The 12,995-nt window shown below is 38.7% G+C and overlaps 1 protein-coding gene across 3 annotated transcripts in view; it reads right to left on the minus strand.

Moving 5' to 3' along the window:
* Nucleotides 1–1,660: 1,660 nt before the first annotated feature.
* The window catches only part of CDC42 (cell division cycle 42), a 41,826-nt gene continuing 30,491 nt past the window's right edge, over nucleotides 1,661–12,995 (minus strand). Inside the window, exons 4-6 of one of the 3 annotated variants that reach the window (XM_033227914.1) lie at nucleotides 8,324–8,433; nucleotides 8,006–8,203; nucleotides 1,661–3,156 (exon numbers count right to left, since the gene is read on the minus strand). In XM_033227914.1, the coding sequence (XP_033083805.1) occupies nucleotides 3,067–3,156; nucleotides 8,006–8,203; nucleotides 8,324–8,433 (398 nt within the window). In that variant the 3' untranslated portion in view covers nucleotides 1,661–3,066. Of the gene's footprint in view, nucleotides 3,157–3,763; nucleotides 4,632–8,005; nucleotides 8,204–8,323; nucleotides 8,434–12,995 lie in introns of those variants that run through there. The other 2 variants (XM_033227915.1, XM_033227916.1) reach the window with 2 other exon arrangements.

Genomic DNA, 12,995 nt, shown 5'->3' on the forward strand with positions numbered 1-12,995 from the left:
CTAACAATGAAGTAAAAGAAGTACCACTATTTTATGCATTCTATGACAGTAACAATTATGATAGCACAAATTTAGTGACAACTTGTAGGACAAAAGGAGAAAAAGTACTACTACATTAAATGTACACCAATGTTAAGAGGTATCCTGATTACAATACGAAAATGTGAGAAAAATACACCTCAGAATGAAGGAAATATTACAATTGTTCTTTCAAACCACAATCCTTTTCTTCCCCCTTAGAATACACTCCCCTTGTGGCATGAAGTCCAGCTTGAAGAACATCGCTTTAACAAACTAGAAGACCTGTTTCTAAGATGTTCGGTAAGACACTTACAAATAGCAATAATATATTAACATTGTATTAAATGCTGTAAATTCGGACACAAACTAAGCCTGTAAGGACTTTCCTATAACCCTTTCCAGCCTCTATATCATACCCCCTGGAGAGTATTACTCACCTTCTAAGTCACCACTATAAACAAGTTTGTTAAGTCAAATGGAAAACAGTATTTAAATGGAAAACCTAAGCTGCATCCATTTGCTACCCAAGTTCTTCTGACACGCAGAAATCAATTTGAAAATATTTAAGAAAATATTAGTTTCAATCAATCCCCTTGTCATCGTTGTTAGACTTCTGATACATGGATAATTCATTGACACAACTGTTTGACCTGCTTTATTTCACTTACTCATTTATAAAATAATACACCCATCCAATGACTATTTCTAGAGCCATATCATGTCAAGCATTGCTTTAGGACAAAGATATAGCAATAATTAAGGACCTATATGTCCCTGACTACACTAAGGATACATATGTCTCTGCTTTCCAGGGTTATCACATGATCCAGGTATCTCTCCCTAGTATGGTCAACAAGGAATAAATAAGATGCATTTCTTGGTTAGAACTGTTAAAGCTTACATCTGCCTCCTCCTAACCCCTTCTCAACCAACCCAGCTTAATTCTAGCACAGTATGCAAATCGTGCCAAACATGACTCCATGCAGAGAACTATCAAAATGACACCACAGTGTATCAACCTTAACTGATTTTAAGGGTTCTTAGTTTCTAAGATTCTCAAGCAGATCAGTATAATGTCTGAAGGTAAATAAACCTTTCTTGCTACCTAAAGATATCCCATATTCAGATTCACAGCATACAATCTATATTCTGATAGAAGTAGTTTGAGATAACCACCTAGGTGTGCTGGTTCCCAAACTTGGCTACATTTTAGAAAGCCTGGAAAACTTAAAAATCACATTGTTCAAGCTGCACTCCAGTAAGCAGCCAAGTTTGAGAACCAATGATACAGAAAACTTGGGAAATGAGCTGCTTTCCAATGATCTATGGATTAAAGGTACACTAACATTTCCTTCCACCATGAGCAGTGAGCTTCCTGAACACTGCTTCACTAAGAATTATTATGGACCTACTTGGTATTTAAAGGAAGTGTCAAACGTAAGGGAGAAAGCACAAACCTGAACATATAGAGGGCCAAATATTACCTCAAACTAAATGCCAGAAAATAAAATAAAAATAATAAAGCTTTAAAATTTTATCTCAAAGTTTGTTAGAAATTGATGTTATCAAGAGTCAAGTTCCCACTCCTATGTATCTGAAAAGTAAGAGACGGAGGGAAAATAACAACCCTCAGGCTGGCTTGTGAAGGGTTTTTGTTTGTTTAATACATCTGAAAAGAATGCATATACAAAGAATTGAGACATGAGAAAGCATTGGTTCAACACTAATGAATCTACAAGAATTAGGATTGGGAAGGTGGGAAAGATTACCTCAACGTTTTTAAAAATTGGAAACTGCAACCAAAATAAGCTGATAAAATCCCTATTAGCACTTAGTAAGAGTCTTCATTAAGACTCTTTCCATGATTTTTATTAAACTAGAGAGCCTCACCTGGCTGCTCTAGGGTTCCTCATATGCAAAACAGAAATAAGGGGATTCCCCTGACTGGTCCCCATGTTGTTAAGTGTTCTCCCCACCCCCACCCTACCCCCAGCTTCTTAATGAAGCAGGCCTCCATCCTCCTAACTTGAGAGGATGTGAATCATTCCACAGATGTCTGTCTTCTAGCACCACCCCTCGTATTTCCTCTACATACCAGGTCTTCAGCTGCATTCTAGGAACACCATATACTACTGAGCTGCAAATCTATGCTAAGCATATAAGACAATGACTGAGAGGGAAAAAAATTTTTTTAATTACAAACTCAATTCATTTGGTGCATTTCAAAGGTGCAATACTTTTCTTCATTTATCAGTGAAAGAAGTTAGAAATCAACTTCCCAAAAACAACAGTGAATGGCAAACAAATGTCCTTGAAAGTCACAGTCACATATAGTGCGTCCTAGAAAAGAGGAGGGGCAAGACAGGCTCCACCCACTTTCATAAGTTTCATCAAATACTGGATCTACTCAAGGGTGGAGAGAAAAGGCAACTTTCAAAAAGGAGTATGTTATTAAATGAGGCATTTACTATACTCCTTCCTAAGAGCACCAGATGGGGAACATGTTTTCTAAACTAGATCTAGGAAGTGGAATGTGGAATCAAACCGTCCTCCTCCCCTTAAGGGCTATCCACTGGTTAATGAATTAAAAAAACAAGACTAAAAAACAAACCCCACACACACTCCCCCCAAAAAAAGAGGAGGAAAAAAAAAAACACTAAGATGTCCCAGATGTCTCCAGAGTGGAACCAGGGAGCAGCTTCAACAATTCCAATTAGTCTGTTACAGTCATCCACAAGCATGCCTTGCTTTTAAACCAAAAAAAAAAAAAAAAAAAAGCCACTTTTTTTTTTTTGAAACAACAAAACAAAAACTAGTACTAATCACTTTTCTGACAATACACAATTACTCAAAATTAACTAGTACTGGAGGGGAAAGGGGGGCCATACCTATGGGCCTTGTCTCACACGAGTGCATGTGGGTAGGTGCAGGGCATTTGTCATTATTGCAAAAACGAATTTTAATTTTTAATCTTTAGTTTGATTTAAACATTGCTTTTAGTATGATGCCGACACCAGCTGTGCAGAAAGGGCTCTGGAGAGATGTTCATAGCAGCACACACCTGCGGCTCTTCTTCGGTTCTGGAGGCTCCAGGGCAGCCAATATTGCTTCGTCAAATACATTCTTTAGGCCTTTCTGAAAAGGGGTAGAAAGAAAAAATGGGCGGTCTGATTTTCAGTATAATAAAGTTGGAGTTCAAATTTAAAACATTCAAACCCCCAAGAGTTGGCAAAGAAAGAAACATTAAAAACAATCCTGAATCTCAACACAATAATCTCACTTCACCAAGATTTGTCCAAGGCACTGGAAGGACTCAGCAATTCAGGAGCAAAGGAGCAGATATTCATGAGTGAGACAGTGGTCCTTTGAGAAAACTTTGTGCAGACCAATGTATGTCACAAGAAGCAAACAAGCACATGTGTCATTTGCTCATTCAATATGAGTTTTGTAATGTGCTGCTAAAACATTTTACATAAAAACAAGGGAAGCAGCTCTGCATTCAAATGAAACAGCTGGATATGAAACAGGACTGAGAGGACGGGCACGGGTCAGTGGCATCCTTATTCTATGGAAGGCACAGGCAAAGAGAGAGAGATTATGGTAGCTGCAAAGATAGTCACTTTGAACTCCCTTTATCCCACCAGTTAGAGTAAGGAGATTCAAGGGAGCAAAAATGTGGGTACCTGATACATACGTAAAATTAGAGCCAGTCAGTGCAACAGGAATAAAGCTTCATCAGGCATTTATACAAACAGTTGTATATTTTTAATTTCAAATTTTGAAGGTAACCACAATTGTATATTTCCCTCACAATAAAATCAGAAGCAGGAAAATATAAAGGTGGCAGCTTTACATCTCAACATTAACAAACTGTAAGTCAACTGTTTAAATGGATGCTATTCTTAAAAGATAATGTAACAAATAAACTCAAAGCAGTAGCAGATACATCAATATCTTCCCCACCCCAGACTGACAAATACTCCACTACAGCACAGACAGCCAAAGCAACAGCAACACAAAGTTTCACTGCACAAAGGAAAACCAGAAAAGAATCCTCCCTTCCCCGTTACATTCTACTAGAAGGTCACCCCTTTTCCATAAGGTTTGTCATGCAATTACAATTAACAATTGATCATAAGAGTAAAATGATGTTTGTGTTACTTTCTCCATCTAGAACTAAGATCTAGAAGTGTTAAAACTCTTGTTATTTTCTCCAAGAGGACGCTCTTAATGCCAGACCAAGTTCCCTTTTGCAATGGTAATCCAAACCAAAAAGCTCTGAGCATCAGGCAACTCAAGCAGCAGAAAGTTAAAACAAGTCCAACTTGACTACTGATCACAAAAAATTTCTATAAGATATTGCATTCTTGATCAAAAACTAATACAGAGGTTGCTCTAAGGTGGTGAGTAAAAAGACGCAGAGGCTTTCAAACAGGATGGTTTTATTCCTTTGTTTTTAAACGATCTTTCTACAGTAGTGGGACAGGAAGCAGCAGCAAAGAAGGGAAGGAGAAAACAGTTTAGAATATACAGCACTTCCTTTTGGGTTGAGTTTCCGGAGGCTCGAGGGCAGCTAGGATAGCCTCATCAAACACATTCTTCAGACCTCTCTACAAGACAGAGGGGAGGAGAGAGAATAGCAGCCAGGTTAGAGGATTAGAAAGACTAGCAGGTACAACAGCAGTCCGGATTAAATGAGCTGAATTCACAGAAGCAATGTGCCTTAAGAAAAATGCTAGAATGTTGATCTTAAGCCCATTATTGGGAGAGTAGATAACTGACGAAAAACTTCACCTCAAGCAAGGTTAACTGAGCAGGAAAGCAATTTTTTTTTTTTTTTTTTTGAGATGGAGTCTGGCTCTGCCGCCCAGGCTGGAGTGCAGTGGCCAGATCTCGGCTCACTGCAAGCTCCGCCTCCCGGGTTCACGCCATTCTCCTGCCTCAGCCTCCCGAGTAGCTGGGACTACAGGCGCCCGCCACCTCGCCCGGCTAGTTTTTTTTGTATTTTTTAGTGGAGACGGGGTTTCACTGTGTTAGCCAGGATGGTCTTGATCTCCTGACCTCGTGATCCGCCCGTCTCGGCCTCCCAAAGTGCTGGGATTACAGGCTTGAGCCACCGCGCCCGGCCCAGCAATTTTTATTAAAATGCAATATGTTAACCTCTAACACATTTTGGAAATAAATCTATTACACTTTCAGGCTTATGTGAATTCAGTCCCTGAATAACTGAAGGACACAAATAGCAGACTAACAGGCATGCTACGTGTTTCTAGGTTCAATGACATATCTGAATGGGATTAATCAAGATTTCAGAGTAAACTGGTTTTCCAGAACAGAAAGGTTCAGACATTTAAAAAGTGTTACTTGTGCAACAGTACCAACTAGAAGGAGTTTAAAGAACAGACTCTAGAAACAGCATACACTTCAGTTATTCAGCAATGTTATTAGAGCAAGTAACCACCACCCAAGTCATAAGAAAACAAAGAATGGGGTCCTAGAATGAGTTTTAGCAAGCAGTCCAGTGCTTTAAGATGTCTGCATAGGTATCAGAGCATAAAGCATGGAGTGAAAACGAAGACTATTCTCAGATCTTATGGGGATTAAGATACAGAAATACACTTACACCTCAGCCAGAAACTCCAACATGACAGTGTGACTCAGCAGTGGTGGTACTTAGGACCCAGGTCTACAGACTCACCTAAACTCACCTAAATCTGAAGCCACAAGTTTACCACCCAAGGTTGTTTCACATTTTCTTTAGTTTGATCAGTTTGATCCCAAGTAAGTATGTCCTAGAAGTCCCAGAACACAGCTCCAACTGTAAGTGTCAACCCCAGACCACCCCAAGTGTTCCCACCTCCACCCCATCCCCATCCATGACATCCCACAGGACTGATACCCACACGTCACGTTAGATACAAAATAAATCAAAAACAGCAGTAAATTATTTAAAAGCAGCAAATGTTAAAAAGCTTTCTTCTTTCTACATCATTTACAAAGTAGAAATGCAATATAAAAATTTAAATTCCTCTGCAATTCTTTCTACACATCTAGGAACCAACTCTGGCAGTCAAATATAAAAGGAAGGAAGGAATACAGAAAGGGAAATATACTTTATAAGAAAAAAAAAGAGGAGGAGGACCATTAGAAACTGGAGCGTATCCCTTAACAAGAAGGAATTCCTTTCTTGCTTACAGTGGACAAAGATCAACAAATGCTCTATGAAACAAAACTAATATGTGCTTGACCACCATCTGTTTATATTAACGATTTTAGTTTTAGAGGAATCAACAAACAGAATCTGTAAGCCTAAAAGTTCTAGCTCCCAAACACAACCACAGACCCCATTTTCTAACTTCCCCTCTTTTGACTTCTCCATACTTCAAACTCTGGTAAGAAAAATGTACCTGCTAAGACCTTTTAAACTTCATACTCTCTACAAACTGATTTACTGTACACACCTGCTGATACTGTAAAAATCTTACATTAAAAGCATCCAATTATCTAAAGCACCACGAGTAACATAAAAGTGAATCCACAGGGCCTATGTGTCTTCCCTCAAAGCAACCCATATCTAGAGAACAGAGGTATGCATCAGAAGCACACAGAATGAGTGTCTAACACAGACATCAGTGTTTCACACATGACCTTCACTGTCTCCCCCAATATACACACACAGGCACACTTTTCTGGGAATGCTACTAAAACACATAGAGAAGCACCAGGCATTTTTTTAAACTCTCAAAACAGTGCTGTGCATGGGAAGATATAAAATCTTCTAAACTTCTAAATAACTGCTTTTATAATAGCACTAAACTGCCCAAAAAAACTAGGATTAGAAGATTATATTTAAATCATCTGATATTAGGCCTTGAAGTTATTCTGGGAATATCCCAGTTAAGCATAAAAGTTTTATCTTTAAATATCCAACCAAGTACTAAACTGATTATTAAATTATGCACTAGGCCCTATAAACTAAATACCTAGTGCATATGTAATAAGTAATCATATATGCCATTTACCCTAGTATACATGTAGTTAAGAATCCAAGTGTTTTTTTAGAAACACAATAAAAATGAACAATTACCTGAAAACGTAAGCATAAATATAATGAGTTTAATATAATTATTAGAAATCTCCACCCTTCAATCTTGCCCTATTAGGCATGTCTGCTCACCGTTCAAAGTTCAAAGCACCAGTACCAGTAGAACGTAAGACTTTCGTGCTAATTATTTCCATAATTTTTTCCTTTGCCTCCAGAACAGTACTCAAAGGACGGAATCAGCGATATCAGGAAGGTGAAAAAGTTTAAACCATATACATCAGTTACAAGTCCCTTCCAAATACCCTAACATTGCTTCCTATCTTCAAAATCTGAGTTTCCCATCAAACTACAAAAGGAGTTCCAATTAAATCACTCAAAAATGGTCAGAATGCATGAGGAAGGAATATTTCCAAAAACATAGGAATAGAGACACTATATAAAGCATTCTTGAGAACTGCGGCAGAAATAGCCATGGCTGCCTTCTTTGACATGGAGGTCTCAATTATTATGACTAATTCCCTATTCTGGTTGAACTGCCCAAGAAACAGTATAGTATCAATTGTCTGAATTGGCAAGAAAAGATCAGACATATTTAGATGAAAATTTAAGTGTCTAGAAAAAAAAATAATTCACATCCTCTCTTGCAAGTCTGTGCTTATCTGAACCTTTCCTGTAAGGTTTTTGTTTTCACACAACCCTGACCGCTATAAATCATTCAGTACAACACAAGATCTTACCAACACAAGGAGTTTAGGAACTAATAATATTCTCCAAAAAACACAGAGGCCTCCAACAAAAGAATATACAATATGAAGCTGTTCATATTCTTGCTGGGCATCTTTGAGCACTGCTGATCACTGTTAGAAATAACTCCTATATCCTAATGCTCTAATAAATGACTCGACCATAAATATGCGTGGGGTTTCATGTCATCCTTACCTGTGTAAGTGCAGAACACTCCACATACTTGACAGCCTTCAGGTCACGGGCCAGCTTTTCAGCAGTCTCTGGAGTGATAGGCTTCTGTTTGTTCTTGGCAAGTTTCTCAATAGTAGAGGGGTCATCTCTGAGATCAATTTGAGTCCCAACAAGCAAGAAAGGAGTCTTTGGACAGTGGTGAGTTATCTCAGGCACCCACTACAAAAAGGTATTTTAAAATACACCTTTGTTATTCAACAAGCCTCTAATGCTATTTATAACAGGTCAGTAGAAATTCTGAGATGACCTTCTTAGGGCAAGAATACCTGATCAGCTTACCTTTTCTTTCACATTTTCAAATGAAGATGGAGAGACCACTGAAAAACAGACTAGAAATACATCTGTTTGTGGATAACTCAGCGGTCGTAATCTGTCATAATCTTCTTGCCCTAGAAAAAGTAAAAATATTGGAGAGAATTCAGCAACTGAATCTTGGTGTCCTCAAAGCGTTACAAGTATGCTAGTCATTACTCAAAAAGTAACTTACTTATCTAATAAAATGTATGGCTTTGTAATATAATATGTAAGCAATATTCTCAATCAGCTAATTCTACAAACTTCAAGCACACAGAACAGCAATGAATTTACTATTATGTTATTTGCTTTTACTACTAGTTTGCGGTGTTCAATCTTGGGGTCCATTAGAAACCCAATAATAAATGTAATAATAAACTCTTGCTACAGAAATGGTTAAAAATCAATCCTTGTAATCCCAGCACTTTCGGAGGCCAAGACAGGCTGATCACCCTAGGTCAGGAGTTCGAGACCAGCCTGGCCAACAGAGTGAAGCCCCATCTCTACTAAAAATATAAAAATTAGCTAGGTGTGATGGTGCACCTCTGTAATCCCAGCTACTTGGGAGGCTGAGGCAGAAGAATTGCGTGAATCCAGAAGGCGGAGGTTGCAGTGAGCCGAGATGGTGTCACAGTACTCCAGTCTGGGCAACAGAGCGAGACTCCATCTCAGATACGGTAAAGAAACAATTACAGTGAAACCATCTAAATTTCACTGTGTCATCTCAGTGAAACCCAGATGACAAAACCCACTGCCCATCGTGACTACAAACACAGGTTCACATATTTAGTTAATGTGTGTATGTAAGACCAGTATCTGAAACTGATAAAGCCTAGAAAAAAAATTTAGCAAGAATTTAGCAAGAATTAATGGATACTCAAAACAATAAAAATACTTAGAATTAACTTAATCAGAGGCAAAAGACTTGGACAACAAAAATTTGAAAACTGCTGAAAGAAATTAAAGAAGACATAAATAAATGGAAACACATCCCACGTTCATGAATTGGAAGACTTAATATTGCTGACATGTCAACATTATCCAAAGCAACCTACAGATTCAATGCAATCCCTATCAAAATCCCAGCAAGGGATCCCAAATAGCCAAAATAATCTTGAAAAAGAAGAACAAAGCTGAAGGACTCCCACATCCTGATCTCAAAACTTAGTACAAGGCTACAATAATCAAAACAGTGTGGTATTGGCATAGGGAGATATATAAGACAGTGGAATAGACGAGAGAACCCAGAAATAAACCCTTACATATATGGGCAAATAATTTTTTTTTTTTTTTTTCTTTTTTAGACAGAGTCTCACTCTCTTATCACCCAGGTTGGAGTGCAGTGGCACAATCTCGGCTCACTGCAACCTCCGCCTCCCCAGTTCAAGAGACTCTCCTATCTCTGCCTCCTGAGTAGCTGGGACTACGGGCACACACCACCACGCCCGGCCAATTTTTGTATTTTTAGTAGAGATGGGGTTTCACCATGTTGGCCAGGCTGGTCTTAAACTTCTGATCTCAGGTGATCTGCCCACCTCAGCCTCCCAAAGTGCTAGGATTACAGGTGTGAGCCACCATGCCTAGCCTAGGTCAAATAATTTTTGATAAGGGTGCCAAGACCATTCAGTGGTAAAAGGACTCTGATGGTGCTGAGAAAATGACATATTCACATGCAAAAGACAAAGATGGAACCTTAACTAACACTATATACAAAAATTAACTCAAAATGGATAAAAGGTCTAAATGTTAGACCTAAAACTTTAAAACTCCCAGAAAATACAGGGCAAAAGATTCAGTTGGACTTGACAATAATTTGTTTGGATATCATACCAGACCAACCAAAAAACAGAAAAACTTCATGAAATTGTAAAAATTTTACACATCAGAAGACAGTATCAACAGAATAAAAACGCAACCCACAAAATAGGAAAATATATTTGCAAATCGTATATGTGATAAGAGATTAATACCTAGAATCTACAGAGAACTCCTAAAACTTAACCAAAAAAAAAAAATCCCAATTCAAAAATGGGCAAAGAATTTGATTAAACAGACCTTTCTCCAAAGAAGATATATGGCCATAAGACGTTCAACATCACTAATCATTAAGGAAATGCAAATCAAAACCACAAATAGATACCACCTCACACTAATTAGGATGGCTACCAAAAAAAAAAAAAAACCAGAAAATAAGTGTCAAAGAGAAGAATGTGACTATACCAAGCCCCCGTGTACTGCTGGTAGGAATATAAAATAGGACAGCCACTGTGGAAAACAATATGGAGGTTCCTCAAAAAAATTAAAAATAGAATTATCACATGATCCAACAATTCCACTTCTGGGTATATACCCCTAAAGAACTGAAAGCAGGGTCTCAACAAGGTATTTGTATACTCATGTTGATAGCAACATTATTCAAAAGAGCTAAGACATGGAAGCAATTCATAGCACCAGTATTAAAACTGGAACCTAAACATCCATCAACTTGTTAATGGATACACAAAATTGTGATATATTCATAGAACAGAATATCATTCAGCAATCAAAAGAAAACTACCAATACACACAACATGGACAACTCTCACAAACATTATGCTAAGTAAAAACAGTCAAACACAAAAGACTACATATTGTATGGTTCCATTTATATGAAACCCTAGAAAAGCCAAACAGCGGAAACAAAGAAAGCAGATCAGTGGTTGCCCAGAACCAGGTCAAGGGACAGTGCTGACTGCAAAAGGGAACCCAGAAATAAACACTCACATATATGGTCAAATAATTTTTGATAAGGGTGCCAAGACCATTCAATGGTGAAAGGACTCACGACAGAAAATTTGAAGGGTGATAAAAATGTTACACGTTATTATGGTGGAGGGTCAGCAAAATGCATCACACCAAACACTTAAAACAATTTTTTTCTTTTGTTTTTTAAAGACGGAGTCTCACTCTGTCACCCAGGCTGGAGGGCAGTGGCAGAATCTCGGCTCACTGCAACCTCCGTCCCCTGGGTTCAAGGAATTCTCCTGTCTCAGCTTCCCAAGTAGCTGGGACTTAACAGTCATACACCACTACATTCGGCTAATTTTTGTATTTTTAGTAGAGATGGGGTTTCACTATACTGGCCAGGCTGGTCTCAAACTCCTGACCTCAGGTGAACTGCCTGTCTCAGCCTCCCAAAGTGCTGCGATTACAAGTGTGAGCTACCGCACCTGGCCTTAAATTGATTTTTATTGTGCTACACATCAATAAAGCTGTAAAAAGTACTCGCCAGAAAATGTAAAGCCTTACAAAAAATAAACTTTGAAATCTGAAAATATTAATTTTCAACCACAAGTAGCCATAAATTACCTTTTCTCACCAGGCGTGGTGATTCACACCTGTAATCCCAGCACTTTGGGAGACCGAGGCGGGCGGATCACCTGAGGTCAGAAGTTCGAGACCAGCCTGACCAACACGCAGAAACCCCATCTCTACTAAAATACAAAAAAATTAGCCGGGTGTGGTGGCGCATGCCTGTAATCGCAGCGACTCGGGAGGGTGAGGCAGAAGAATCACTTGAACCCAGGAGGTTGAGGTTGCGGTGAGCCGAGATTGCACCACTGTACTCCAGCCTGGGCAACAAGAGCAAAACTCGGTCTCAACAACAACAACAAAAATCTTTTCTCTGTGCCTTTGGACACAAATGAACACAGAAGAAAATCCCTCATTTATCAAGAGATTAAGGGTCACTGTTTTCTCTATTTTCCAAGTTTAATATACAATTACTTTTATAATTTTAATGTATTAAAATTTTCTCTAAACTTTATTGTCTCTCCATTTCATGTTCTCAATTAAATCCAAACAGTTCCTCATGGTACACAGTATAACAGATTCCATGAGAGCAACAAGTTAGCTTGGAAACAGTAACAAAGAGTAACTCAAAGCAGAAAGTTTAGAATTCCTACATTCTAAAGATATTCTAGGCCGGGCGCGGTGGCTCAAGCCTGTAATCCCAGCACTTTGGGAGGCCGAGACGGGCGGATCACGAGGTCAGGAGATCGAGACCATCCTGGCTAACACGGTGAAACCCCGTCTCTACTAAAATATACAAAAAATTAGCCGGGCGAGATGGCGGGCGCCTGTAGTCCCAGCTACTCGGGAGGCTGAGGCGAGAGAATGGCGTAAACCCGGGAGGCGGAGCTTGCAGTGAGCTGAGATCCGGCCACGGCACTCCAGCCTGGGCGACAGAGCGAGACTCCGTCTCAAAAAAAAAAAAAAAAAAAAAGATATTCTAAAGGATATCTTTCTGAGATTTTCCTCTGGCTAACTGAGCTGACAATAAGACGGCACATAAAGAAAAGTCAGAAATTAAGATGTGCAGCCACTCTTGAAAACAAGAAATAGCACTGAGGAATTAGGTACATTTGAGGAAGAAAGTAATTTGTTCTTACAATTTGGATAGTTGACAAATGTCAATACTGTGAGCAGATAACGTTCACTCTCAAATTATTTTCAGATACAGTTTAAAATAAGTAAGCTATCGTAAGAAACTAAACATGTTATTAGACACACAAATTGAATATGCTTTCAAGTATCAGAGAGTGATAATAATAAATACTGTAAATGGCTTACGACCTTACAACCTTAGGCATATTTAGCAAACTCCAGGCTTTAAAAC

The sequence above is a fragment of the Trachypithecus francoisi genome, unplaced genomic scaffold (assembly GCF_009764315.1).
Source record: "Trachypithecus francoisi isolate TF-2019V2 unplaced genomic scaffold, Tfra_2.0 Lachesis_group12, whole genome shotgun sequence".
In the NCBI taxonomy this organism is placed as follows: domain Eukaryota; kingdom Metazoa; phylum Chordata; class Mammalia; order Primates; family Cercopithecidae; genus Trachypithecus; species Trachypithecus francoisi.